Raw genomic sequence first — 12,677 nt, 5'->3', positions numbered from 1 at the left:
CCTCCACATCCCTTACCACCCTTGGTGATCTGGTGCCCTGATTAGAGCTTTGAACATATGGAGGAAGTGCCTGAATGGAGTACCTCCAGGCATTGGAAAAATGAAGAGGGTCAGGCATCAGAGGTCTCTTGCATTGTTTATAGGTATCATCCTTTATTAAATTCCACAAAAAGGAAAACAAAATTTCTCTCTGGGAATTTGAGTCATGGAGTCATTCTTTCTATGTCAGGTTTCGCATGCATCTTACACCCCTTGAGCCATTCAGATAAATCGTGGCCACGACAATGCCGGGTCCAAGAATTCCTGGGAAACAGAGGGAGGGAGGATGAAGTGGACAGGCTGATAGGATGGTAGTGCCACTATCCTGGCTGCCCAGGGTCGAAGCCATCCCCATGAACTTACCAGGCATTCATACCATTCCGTGAGGACACCACCTGTTTGGCACACATGATGTCATCCAGAATGTGGCGGTTGAGAAGGTCTGTGGGGAAGAGAGGGATATAGTGATCTGGTGTATTGGGGACAGGGTGCCAGTGTATGGAAGGAATAGGGGTTCTGGGTTCCTTGGGGACATGAATATTATCAACAACTACATTAGTTGATTCTGGATGACCTTGATTTCCTTCTCAGCTGGTTCCTTCAACTGCCATGTTGGTTGGTTCTGTATAACCTTACTCATGTTGACTGATCCTGGATGACCTTGACTGTCATGTTGGCTGGTTATAAATAACCTCAATCACCATATTGACTGGTCCTGGACAACCTGAAACTCCATGTTGGCTAGTTCTGGATGACTTTAACTGTCATTTTATGTAGTTATGAATGATCTCAACTGCAATGGTGGCTGGTCTGACATCACCTCAACCACCATGTTGGCTGGTTGGGAAGCTATTCAACTGAAAGGTTGGTTAATCCTGGTGATTTTAAACACTTTGTCATCAGGTCCTGGATAATCTCAGCTCCAATTTTGACTGGTTATGATATGAATGATCTCAATCTCCATGTTGGTTAGTCCTGTTCAACCTCAGCCACCATGGTGCCTGGTCCTAGATTATCTCAACTATCATGGTGGCTGGAGCAGGATGGGCTTAACTGTCATTCTGACTAGTTAATGATCTCAACCTCCATGTTGATCTTTCCTGGACAACCTCAATTGTCAATTGCCATTTTGACTGGTTATAAATAATTTCAAACTCCATGTTGACTGTTCCTCAAACTTTCATTTTAGATAATTCTGGACTACTTCAACTTCCATGTTGACTCAAAGTGAACAACCTTAACTTTCATTTTAGCTAGTATTGAAAAACCTTAACATTCATGTTACCCTGTCCTAGACAACCTCAACCTCTACCTTGGCCAGTCCTGGACAACCTCAACCTTCAAGCTGGGCAATCCTAGGTGACCTCTCTGTCACTGTGTCAGGACTTGGACAACCTCAAAGACCATTTTGGTCAACCTTGAACAACTTCTACTGCTATTCAATTTTGTCCTCAACAATACCACACTTGTCTGGAAAGTTCTCTCTTTTCTGCACAGAGGTACGTTGTTTCTGTTCTTACAGCCAGACATCTGCTTCTTTCTTTAGGACCTGAATAACCTCAACCCCAAATTCAGGACAATCTCTTCTCCCATTACACATGGGGCTCCGTTTCCTGTTTCCTGGAGACTTCAGCCTCCATTCCGGGTGAGATTTGGGAGCTCTGAGCCCTCCTGACCTAGACATTTCAGTACAATCTGGGTAAGGATACAAGGTGGTGTTTCTAACAGTCCAGGCAACTCTACTTATTTCCCTATCATTTTTTTGCTTGTTACTAGAGATTATGGCTTAAACAACCTTGCCCTCTGTGGATTGGGAAGTGGGGCCAGGCAGGGCTTCAGGGTATCCCCATTGCTGCCTCACCACGACACTCCATGTGACAGAGGTTCTGGGTGGGTGTAACACCATTGTCACACCACCAGGCGGAGTTCAGCTGGAAAAGGCCATATTCACTGCTTCCATCAGGATTGTGGTCCACGAAGGAGGTGTCAAAGCCACTCTCATAGTGTGCCACGCACAGCCCTGTGGTGGGGGGGGGAGGAAGCGGTAGAAGGTAAGCATGGGTCCTGGAAATAAAGGAGGGGAGGAGGGTGGGGACAGTGATGGTTATCATCTCAGTTGTGGGGGTGATGATCTTGGTTTGGTGGTGGTGTTGATGTTGGTGATTTTGGTGAGATGTCAGTGATGGCAGTGGTGATGGTATTCATGGTGATAATAGCAGTGATGACATTGATGGTAGTGATGGTGTTGATGGTAGAGATGAGGGCAATGGTTGTGAAGGCAATGATGGTGATGACATTAGGTTAGTGAAATTACTCATCATAGTCAGGGGATGACCAAGAGGATTATGCCCTGGCCTGGGGAGGTGATAAATGACAAGGAGGGGCCTGGGTCTGAGTGTGGTGGGCGGCTCGGAGTGTGAGCAGGACATGGGGCAATGGGAGTCTCACAGTCTCCAATGCTGTAGCCCAGGAAGCCATTGAGGCCCGCCTCCTCCAGCTTCATTGCCAGGTTGCAGCGTCCATAGATCTTGGTATCCACAGTGGCAACCATCAGCAGGGTCAGGATCACCATCACCGTGCCCCAGGCTTGCATCATGACATCTACCACAAGCACTCCTAGACTGTCTCCTTGCTCCAGCCTCACCATGCACTGTTCTGAACTAGGGTATTCTGGAACTCTGGGCTCTATGAGCAAACATCTAAGTGATAGATTCCAGAACACAGAAGCCAGAGGGCTGGGTACCTCAGCATATTCCCCAGTGCCAGCTCTGTTACACACACATAAGGGAAAAAGAAAGATAGTGACATATACACAGGGATGGAAGGAGATAAAAACAGGGAGAAACCAAGATGTCAGAAAGAGATGCAGAGAGGGGCTGTGGACACACAAAGGACAGACAGGACTCACACTTGGCCCGCATTCTCCTACATTCTTTAATACTATCCCATTATACTCCTGTTATTCATGCTCTGGCACTTAGTTACCTCAATTTCCACTCACTCTACCCCTCATCACCTCCATTGCCCCCACTCTGCTGAGTAGTCAGCTCTGCTGACTAGTGCCTACTACCACCTCAGATTCCTCATGCTTTGCAAAATATGACCACCACGCCCTCACCCTCTGCCACCCCCTGCCCCTTACCTCCATTTACTCATCCTCAGCACCTCCTTCACCTCTCTTAATTTACTGTGCCCTGTTCCACCCTGATTTACTGGAATCTGCCTCATATTACCCCCATTCAATCACACTCTGCCCCTCGTTACATATTGTATATTATATATTACATATATATACACACTCTACTGCTGTTTCACCTCCGTTCTCATTCTACCTTTTATTCACTTACACTGCCTCTCATCCATTCATATTCATTCACACTGGGCCTCATATTACTGCAATTCCCTAGCCCTCTACTTACCATTACCCAAAGTCTATCACATCATATTCCTTCTTCACCTCTATTCCCTCTCACTCAGACTCATTTGCTACTTTCACCTCTACTTCCTGACACTGCATCACATGACTCCCACGCACTCTCACATAGCCCACCCTTCAGCTTTGTTCATTGACTCTGGACCTCATTCTCTCCCTTATCCTCTCTTTCTGCTCCTTCACCTCTATTCTCTAATGCAGCCCGCGTATTACCTCCATTTCCTGGACCGGTGCCCCACATTACTCCCAAACACTAGCTCAAGTTACCCAGATATACTCACTCCATGCTTGGTCATCTCCATTCTTTCTCAAATTTCTCTTAATTGCCTCCATTTACTCTCTCTTTGTCTCTCATTGTCTCATTCATTTAAATTCACTCCTAATGTGACCCCCATTTCCACTTATCACTCCCATTCTGCTCCTGATTCACATCTAATTGCTCCCATTCTGCCCCACAGTACCCCCATTCAGTCACACTCTACCTCAAATTCAATATTTTTTGCTCACATTGGGCCCCATTTTCCGCACCTGACTCACCTTGGGCCATGTGACTGGACCTTCATCCCCTCTCCCTTTGCCTCACAATACCAGTTACTCACCTTCCTCTGCTCTTTCCTTCCATCCCCTCTCACCCTGCCCAGCATTACCTCCAATCGTGCACACACTTCAGCTCATTCACCTGGGCTGATTCACACTGGGACCCCTGCACATCCCTGGAACACGGCCTTGCATTATCACTGTCTAATCCTAGCCTGCCCTCACTCACCTCTCATCACTCTCCTCCCTCATAGCATTCCCACTCAAACCCGACCCGATTCATGTATTCACATTCTACCATGTATTCATCTCCCTTCCCTCTTATTCTGTCCCTTGTGCACCCCATTCTTCCCTGTATGCCCCACATTACCTCCATTCCTTCCTACTTTACCCCAAAACCTACCTCTTTACTGATACTGTGCCTCATAAACCATCATTCACTCACACTGTAATCCTTAGTACTCATATCAACTCTAATGTGTTATCAATTTCATTCACCGCCTTTCATTACCCCATTCACTCACAGTCTGCTCCCACTTTCAATCTGTCACTTAGACTGTGTCTCATTTTCCTATCATTTTCTCAGTCTCATCCACAATTTCCAATTAAAGCAAAACCTAAGGCATAGTTACTCCCTCATTCTGCCCCATGCTACTTACATTCACTCCACTCTACTACTCATTCACTTCCATTCCATAGCCCCTTGTCTCTCCAAATTCATCCCCAACTTGTCCTTCATTCACCATTATTCACCTCCCCATTTACTGACACTCACATCAGCCACGACAGAACAGTCTGATGTATCGTTCAGGATTTGGTTTAGCTGCACATATCAACCATACCACAAAAACCCATGGCTTCAAGAGGATGGAAGGGGACTCCTCTCTTGGAGGCAGGTAATTCAGGGTGAGCATGGCAGCTCCAAGGTTACTAGACAACTGGCTCCGTCTGTGCTGTTGCTCTGCCAAACTCACGTGCTACCTCATGATCCAAAATGACTGCTCATAATTGGCAACACTTTCGTAGTTCTGATAAAAATGTATCTTAAGAGCAATTGTTATGATGACTTACCAGCGAGGTTGGGGATGTCTGGGTGGGAGTATCACACGTGCAGACTCTGGTGGGACCAGCTACCTGTCAGCTTTCCACACCACTTTACCTAGCTATCTGCTGCTTAAGCCACTGTATGAGGAGGTCTCACCTGTAGGGACCAATGGTAGAGGATGCCCAAGACAGACAGTGGGGATCTGTGGGGACAGAGTCAGGAGTGCGGTTTCCAGGCTCTCGGCCACACATAGAAAGGTGCTGGCTCAGGTAGTAAATGGCCATCAACTGTGATTGGACGGCCACCGGCTGTGGCTAGTTGGCCATCAGCTGTAACCAGTGAGCCGTTAGCCACTAATATAACTGCCGTGGCTACGCTAGCAGAAAATGGGGGCTAGCAAGAAGATGGTAGCTGGCAAGCATGAATTGCCATTAGGATGGTGGGTTGCAGACAGTGTGGATCCAGCCTCCAGTGAGACTATAGTGCCGCCAGCAAGAATATAGTGGTGTGACTCCCCTATCTATGGCTCCGTGGGTGTTCCTTTTTTGGCCTCACCATGTCCTGCATTCTTGTGTGGGGAGCAGGAGCAGAGACCCCGCCGGATGCCTTGCATGACAAATGGCGCAGCGAGCAGGGTACGGTGCCGGCCAAAGCTCTCCGAAGGGTGGTGGAGCAGTTTGTGTGTGTGAACACTCATTCTCAGGAAGACCAGGAGGAGCAGCTGCCGGAGAGCTGGACCCCCGTGGAGGGGTGGGAAGACGTGGACGGTTCCCCGACCAGCAGAGGCCAGAGAAAGCGAAGGTCGTTGCAGCCCTGTGGGCCGGGAAGTTCCTGCTCACGCAGCCCAGATGCGGGACTTGTCCCAGGAGGAAACGCTTGCTGAGTCCTCCATGGGAGATGAGGGTGAGGTCAAAGTCATCTCTCACCCCCAGGACAGCCCTGGTGAATGACTATGGACTATGGGGAATTGCCTTCTATCCCTAATTTAATGGACAGCTTGACTGTTTGCTTAGGAACATCCAACCATGTAGTGGAACTGGCAGATGTTTGCTTTTGTGTCTTAACTGGCTGCCATCGAGAATATGTAAGCACCTTGACTGTGAGTCACTGTTGTTCCAGCAGGGTACCCTGAGAGGCCCAGAGAGAGTGGCAGTGCCCTGAGAGCCCTGGCTGAGCCCAGGAAGTCTGGCTGTGCCCAGAGAAAGTGTCAGTTCCCTGAGAGTGGCAGTGCCCTGAGAGTCCAGGAAGTCTGGCTGTGCCCAGAGAGTGTGGCAGTGCCCTGAGAAACCCTGGCTGTGCCCGGGGAGACTGGTGGCACCCTAAGAAACCCAGGAAGTCTGGCTGTGCCCAGAAGGACTGGTGGTGCCCTGAGAAACCCTGGCTGTGCCCAGAGAGCCTGGCTGTGTCCAGGATATTGCATTCACCTCCAGGCTCCTCGCACAGGGCCCCTCGCGGAAGATGCTTGTCGTGTAGATTGTGAGGCGAGAGCCTGTAGGGGTGGAGTGTGGGGACAGAGCCAGGAGTGCAGTTTCCAGGCTCTCTCCCTCATGTGGAAAGGTGCTGGCTCAGGTAGTAAATGGCCATCAACTGTGATTGGATGGCCATCAGCTGTGACTAGTTGGCCATTGGCTGTAACCAGTGAGCCATTGGACACTAACACAACTGCTGTGGCTACGCTAGCAGAAAATGGGGGCTAGCAAGAAGATGGTGGCTGGCAAGTGCGGACTCAGCACGGCGGAGTGCAGGTTGCAGATTGCAGAGAAGTGGACGGCAGGTTTCAGATAGTGTGGCTCCTGCTTCCTGTGTCTCCAACCCAGCCGCCAGCGAGAATATAGTGGTATGACTCCCCCACCTGTGGCTCCGTGGGTGTTCCTTTTTGGCCTAGCCACATCCTGCGTTCTTATGTGGGGAGCGGGAGCTGAGACCCGCAGGCTGCCCTGCATGACAGGATCCTAGCTCTGTAGCGGAAAAGCTGGCCTCACATAGCTATGAATGTGCACTGTGAACCCTGGGATGGTTTCTGAGGGCCTGTATCAGTGGCTCAGGAACATTTCTGGAGCTGGCAATCACTGCACTCCAACACCCACCAACCCTAAAGGATTTCCCCCTCCACATAGGTGTGTGTGTGTGTGTGTGTGTGTGTGTGTGTGTGTGTACAAAGTGGTGAGGAAAGGATGTTTGCAGGCGGGAAGGAGCCAGACTGGGATGGGTCCTAAAGGTCCAGCTGCTCCTATTTTCCCCTTCTTAATGCATTCAGAGGGCTGATACGTTTTGTACCCAGGAGGCACTGATCCTTCAGGAACCAAGAGATCTGAGTTAATCTCCTGCTTTCTCTCTTTGCTTTGTCTGCTCCATATATATTTCAGACCCTCAGATACCTTCGGAAGTTCTACAGGATATTAAATAAAGAAGAGTAGTATTAGGTGGAGGTTAAGGATCTGACCTTGGGAACCTGTGTGACCTCGGGCAAATTACATAGTCTCTCTAGGACTCAGTTCCCTCATCTGAGAAGTGGGGGGCCATAGGACTGTTCACAGATAGTGGGGACTATCTGAGGCAGGTCATGTTATTTGCTTCACACAGTGCCTGGCACACAGGAGAGACTGAGCTAAGTCTGAGCCCCCGTTATCACCAGCTGGGCCCGTTGGCAGGAGCCTTGGTTTTCCTGTTGTGGCCCTTGCCCTCTGCAGTTTGGTCTCCACAAAGAAGCCTGCAGGTCATCTTTTTATTTTTTTTCTCCTTCTTAAAAAAGTTTTATACATACACAGTCTAATTTTATTTAAATCATCATCGTCATCATTTATATAGCACTTGCTACATGCCACGCATTGTTCTAAACCCTTTACAATTATCAACTCATTTGTCACCACAACCCTAATGAAGTAGGCACTATCATGACCCTCGTTTTATATAGATGAGGAAACTAAGCACAGAGAAGTTGAGTCCTGCCATCCGTTACAAAGCTGGTGGGGGGGGGGGGGTTCGAAATCAGGCTGTCTCCATCATGTTCATTTGTTTGGTTTGTTGTTGTTTGTTTTTGGTTCTGTTTTCTTCCCTGCAGTATTCTCAATGTCTAGAACACTACCTGCTTGTCATACAGGGCATCTGGTGGGGTCTCTGCTCCCGCTCATAAGAACGCAGGATATGGTGAGGCCAAAAAGGAACACCCTCAGAGCCATAGGTAGGGGAGTCAGACCACTATATTCTCTCTGGCGGCACTATACTCTCACTGGAGGCTGGATCCACACTGTCCGCAAACTGCCATCCACGCTTGCCAGCCCAGCCGCCATCTTCTTGCTAGCCCCCATTCTTCTCTTTCTCCCTCCTTCCTCCTCCTCGTAGCCACAGCAGTTATATTAGTGGCCAATGGCTCACTGGTTACAGCTGATGGCCAACTAGCCACAGCTGATGGCCATGCAATCACAGTTGATGGCCATTTACTACTTCAGCCAGCACCTTTCTATGTGAGGCCGAGAGTCTGGAAACTGCTTTTTGGGGTTCTGTCCCCACACTGCTGTACAGGAGGTGCTTCAGCAAATTCCTGTGGAGCTTATGTTCTAGTGGTGCAAGACAGGCAATAAACAAGAGTCAAATATATGTGCACTTTCAACATTAATATATAATGCTAGATCACTTCAGACTGGTCTTTTAAAAATCAGACCCCTCTTATGGCTTCCAATTACATCCAGAATGAAACATGAGCTCTGTTCCTGGCAGAGGAGGCCCTGCAGCAGCTGGCCCCCAATCACCTACCCCTTGCCCATGTCTTCTACATTCCCAACACAGGGACACTGTTCCTGTTCCTCCAACATGCCAAGTTAGGTCCTACTTTAGGACCTTTGCAACATCCCTGCTGTGGGGACAGAATCCCAGAGAGCAGTTTCCAGGCTCTCGGCCTCACATAGACAGGTGCTGGCTCAGGTAGTAAATGGCCAACTGTGATTGCATGGCCATCAGCTGTGGCTAGTTGGCTGTCAGCTGTAACCGGTGAGCCATTGGCCACTAATATAACTGCTGTGGCTACGCTAGCAGAGAGAGAGAGGAGGAAGAACGGGGGCTAGCAAGAAGATGGCGGCTGGGCTGGCAAGTGTGGATGGCGGTTTGCGGACAGTGTGGATCCAGCCTCCAGTGAGAGTATAGTGCCGCCAGAGAGAATATAGTGGTATGACTCCCCTGCCTATGGCTCCGTGGGTGTTCCTTTTTGGCCTCACCATATCCTGCGTTCTTGTGTGGAGAGCAGGAGCAGAGACCCCGCAGGCCTCCCTGCACAACAAATGGCGCAGCGAGCAGGGTCTCCCGCACGACACTCGGGTAGTAGATGGCCATCAGCTGTGACTGGTTGGCCATCAGCTATAACCAGTTAGCCATTGGCCACTGATATAACTGCCATGGCTGAGCTAGCAAGAGTGGATTGCTGTTAGTAAGGGGTTGGTTGGTTGGCAGAGAAGCGGACAGCAGGTTGCAGACCCTGTAGCTCCTGCTTCCTGTGTTTCCAACCCAGCCGCCAGTGAGACTATAGTGGTATGACTCACCTATCTATGGCTCCGTGGGTGTTCCTTTTTGGCCTCACCATATCCTGCGTTCTTGTGCAGGGAGCGGGACCAGAGACCCAGCATGACACCCCACGTGACACATGGCGCAGCAAGCAGGGTACGGTGTCAGCCAGAATCCCCAAAAGGGTAATAGAGCAGTTTATATGTGTGAAAGCTCAGCTTTGGGAGGCCCATAAGGTGTGGTGCCGGGAATGGGAGGCGCAGTCTCCTGGGAGACTTGAGCCTCCAGATGGCACACCACCCTCTTGACCATAGAAGGCGTCGCCTTCCTTTTGTTAATCTGCTGCTGCTGTAGGCTCTGGGGGTTGTGGACATCTTGCACTGAGGCCACCACCCACTTGGACACCTGGCATGGCTAGCAGGATTCCGACCAGGTAGGAATGGCGTCTGACTCTGGGCAGGAGGACGTGTGGCCCCCACACAGTGTGTGCTACCCGGTAGCCACTGTTCTCAGGAGTTGGATCCACAAGGAGCGGTGGGCGGACATGCATGGCCCTCCGGCCACCATGGAGAGGGCCCTGCAGGTTCTAGCTGAGCAGTTGCCAGAGGAGGGGAAGGGTACAGCTGGCCATGTGGGCTGAATGTTTCTCACCTCCTTGTGTCGTAACATGGAGGACGCACTTAATGAAATAGTTCAGGTGCCAGACCAGCAGCCCAGGGGGGAGGCGCTGGAAGCTTGGGACCGTCGGTGGGAGGAGGTTCTCAAGGCGATGCATCATAACTTGGAGGAAGCGCTTGCTGGAATGTCCCAGGTGCAGGACCAGGTGTCCTGGTGGGGGGCCCTGGAAGCTTGGGTCCGCCTGTTAGAAGAGGGGCCCCACAGTGGAGACTCTGAGGCAGAGGCGGAGGAAGCGAGTGGAGACAATGTAGCTCCCAACCCCAACGCCCAGCCCATTATGAAGCAAAATGTAAAACATGAGCAACCTTTGGGGGGGGGGCGTTGCTGCCGGCAACCCCGCTGTGACTGAGTTCACAACCTACACCCCTTGTACTCCCACTGAGTTGCAGGAGCTGGGGAGGCGGTACCGACAGCGCCCTGGAGAGCCAGTCTCGGCTTGGCTACTATGTTTATGGGATGAGGGGGCAGACAACATACTTTGCTCCCCAGGAGAGATGGAAAAGCTAGCCTCTGTGACAGGGCATCCATCCTTGTGACAAAGGTTACAGAACTGCCATAGGTTGGCCCACGATCAGGGCAACCATTCTCTAATGGAGTGGCTCACTGCTGCAGTACGCACAGTATGGGGACAGGCTGGCGAGCTGCCAGACACTGTGAGTCAATGGTAGTCATATATAGAACTTACTCAAATCATCCGTGAAATGGGTATGAGACATACTATGTTCAACCCTAATATGCGGGGGCCAGATGATGAATGTTTTACAACCAGCATGAGAGATCTGGTTTTGGATACTGCACCTGCAAGTGCTTTTGGATCCTTGGTTGCCATTCTTACATCCTATGTGGGGCTGCGGATCCCTTAAGTTACAATTGCCATGGCCACCCGAGGGGATGTTGAAAGCCAGCGGCAAAGGAAGTTAAGACAGGAGGTCAGAGAAGTCAAGGCCTGGAAGCCCAAATCAAAAGTAAGGGGGCGAAGTCACAGGCCTCAGAGAGTAACACGCATGCAGATGTGGCGTGATCTCGTGGCAGCAGGGGTTGATCGGGAAAAATTCACTCTTGTTGGAAGTTTGGAAACAATTGCGTCCGGAACAACAGTTCCGGTGAAGCCTAAAGAAGTCTAGGAAAGCTTGACCCGTGTCCCTTGAGGACTTCATGCGGCTGCTTGAGGCCGACTCCTGTCAGCTTGATTGAGCGGAGGCAGGGAGAGGGGGCCAAGGTACCCGGTCAGAGGGGACGAGCGGGGACCGGAGGCCCCATGTGAAACTGTCCATACATTTGTCCCCTTTTAATGTGCAGAGGGTTTTGGCCTTAGTTGACACTGGTGCAGACTGCAGTCGTATTTATGAGAAACCTTGGCTGTGCCCAGAAGGTGGACATCGAGGGACACTCACTGGGACATTACTTGAACTGGACTGGAACTTTTTTTCGTGAGCTGGGTTCCTGACACAGGGCCCCTCACGGAAGACACTTGTCACATAGATTGTGAGGCAAGACCCTGAGGGGTGGAGTGTGGGGACAAAGTCCCAGAGAGCAGTTTCCAGGCTCTCGGCCTCATGTGGAAAGGTGCTTGCTCAGGTAGTAAATGGCCATCAGCTGTGACTGGTTGGCCATCAGCTGTAACCAGTTAGCCATTGGCCACTGATATAACTGCCATGCCTGAGCTAGGAAGAGAGGATTGCTGTTAGCAAGGGGGTTGGTTGGTTGAGAGAGAGGCGGACGGCAGGTTGCAGATAGTGTGGCTCCTGCTTCCTATGTCTCCAACCCAGCCGCCACCGAGACTATAGTGGTATTGTGGGGACAGAGCCAGGAGTGCAGTTTACAGGCTCTCGGCCTCACATGGAAAGGTGCTGGCTCACATGGAAAGGTGCTGGCTCGGGTAGTAAAGGGCCACCAACTGTGATTGGATGGCCATCAGCTGTGGCTAGTTGGCCGTCAGCTGTAACCAGTGAGCCATTGGCCTCTAATGTAACTGCAGCAAATGGGGGCTGGCAAGAAAATGGGGGCTGAGCTAGCAAGAGCAGATTACAGTTAGCATGGTGGAGTGCAGCTAGCAAGTGGGGTTGGTTGGCAGAAAAGCGGATGGCGGGTTGCGAATGGTGTAGAGCCTGCTTCCTGTGTCTCCAACCCAGCCGCCAGCGAGAACACAGCGGTATGACTCCCCTATCTGTGGCTCCGTGGGTGTTCCTTTCTGGCCTCACCATGTTCTGTGTTCTTATGTGGGGAGCGGGAGCTGAGACTCTGCATGACACCTTGCATGACACTGTGTGTCTCCTAGGTCACCGTTTATGTATTCTTCAGCTTCCCGTTTGTCTGCATAGGGTTCTTCAAACTGTCAATTCCTAGCTCTAGCCACTGGATGGAGCCAGCGACCTTCCCCTACTTCCTAGACTTTGTGCAAGCCACGCAATTCTGCCTTGCATCCTGTCTTCCCGTTCAATTACACCTGCA

The 12,677-nt window shown here is 50.7% G+C and overlaps 1 protein-coding gene across 1 annotated transcript; it reads right to left on the bottom strand.

Moving 5' to 3' along the window:
* Positions 1–203: 203 nt before the first annotated feature.
* Positions 204–2,686, bottom strand: LOC109439037 (sperm acrosome-associated protein 5). Its single transcript, XM_019719232.3, has 4 exons — positions 2,488–2,686; positions 1,901–2,059; positions 403–481; positions 204–303 (listed from the first exon to the last, which is right to left on the bottom strand). The coding sequence occupies exons 1-4, from the start codon at positions 2,684–2,686 to the stop codon at positions 204–206; spliced, it is 537 nt and encodes a 178-aa protein (XP_019574791.3).
* Between the last annotated feature and the right edge of the window lie 9,991 nt (positions 2,687–12,677).

This window comes from Rhinolophus sinicus, chromosome 18 (genome assembly GCF_057876585.1).
Source record: "Rhinolophus sinicus isolate RSI-liver-muscle chromosome 18, RSI-T2T, whole genome shotgun sequence".
Taxonomy (NCBI): domain Eukaryota; kingdom Metazoa; phylum Chordata; class Mammalia; order Chiroptera; family Rhinolophidae; genus Rhinolophus; species Rhinolophus sinicus.
Note: the sequence above shows the minus strand (reverse complement) of the source record. Positions and strands in the feature narration are given on the sequence as shown.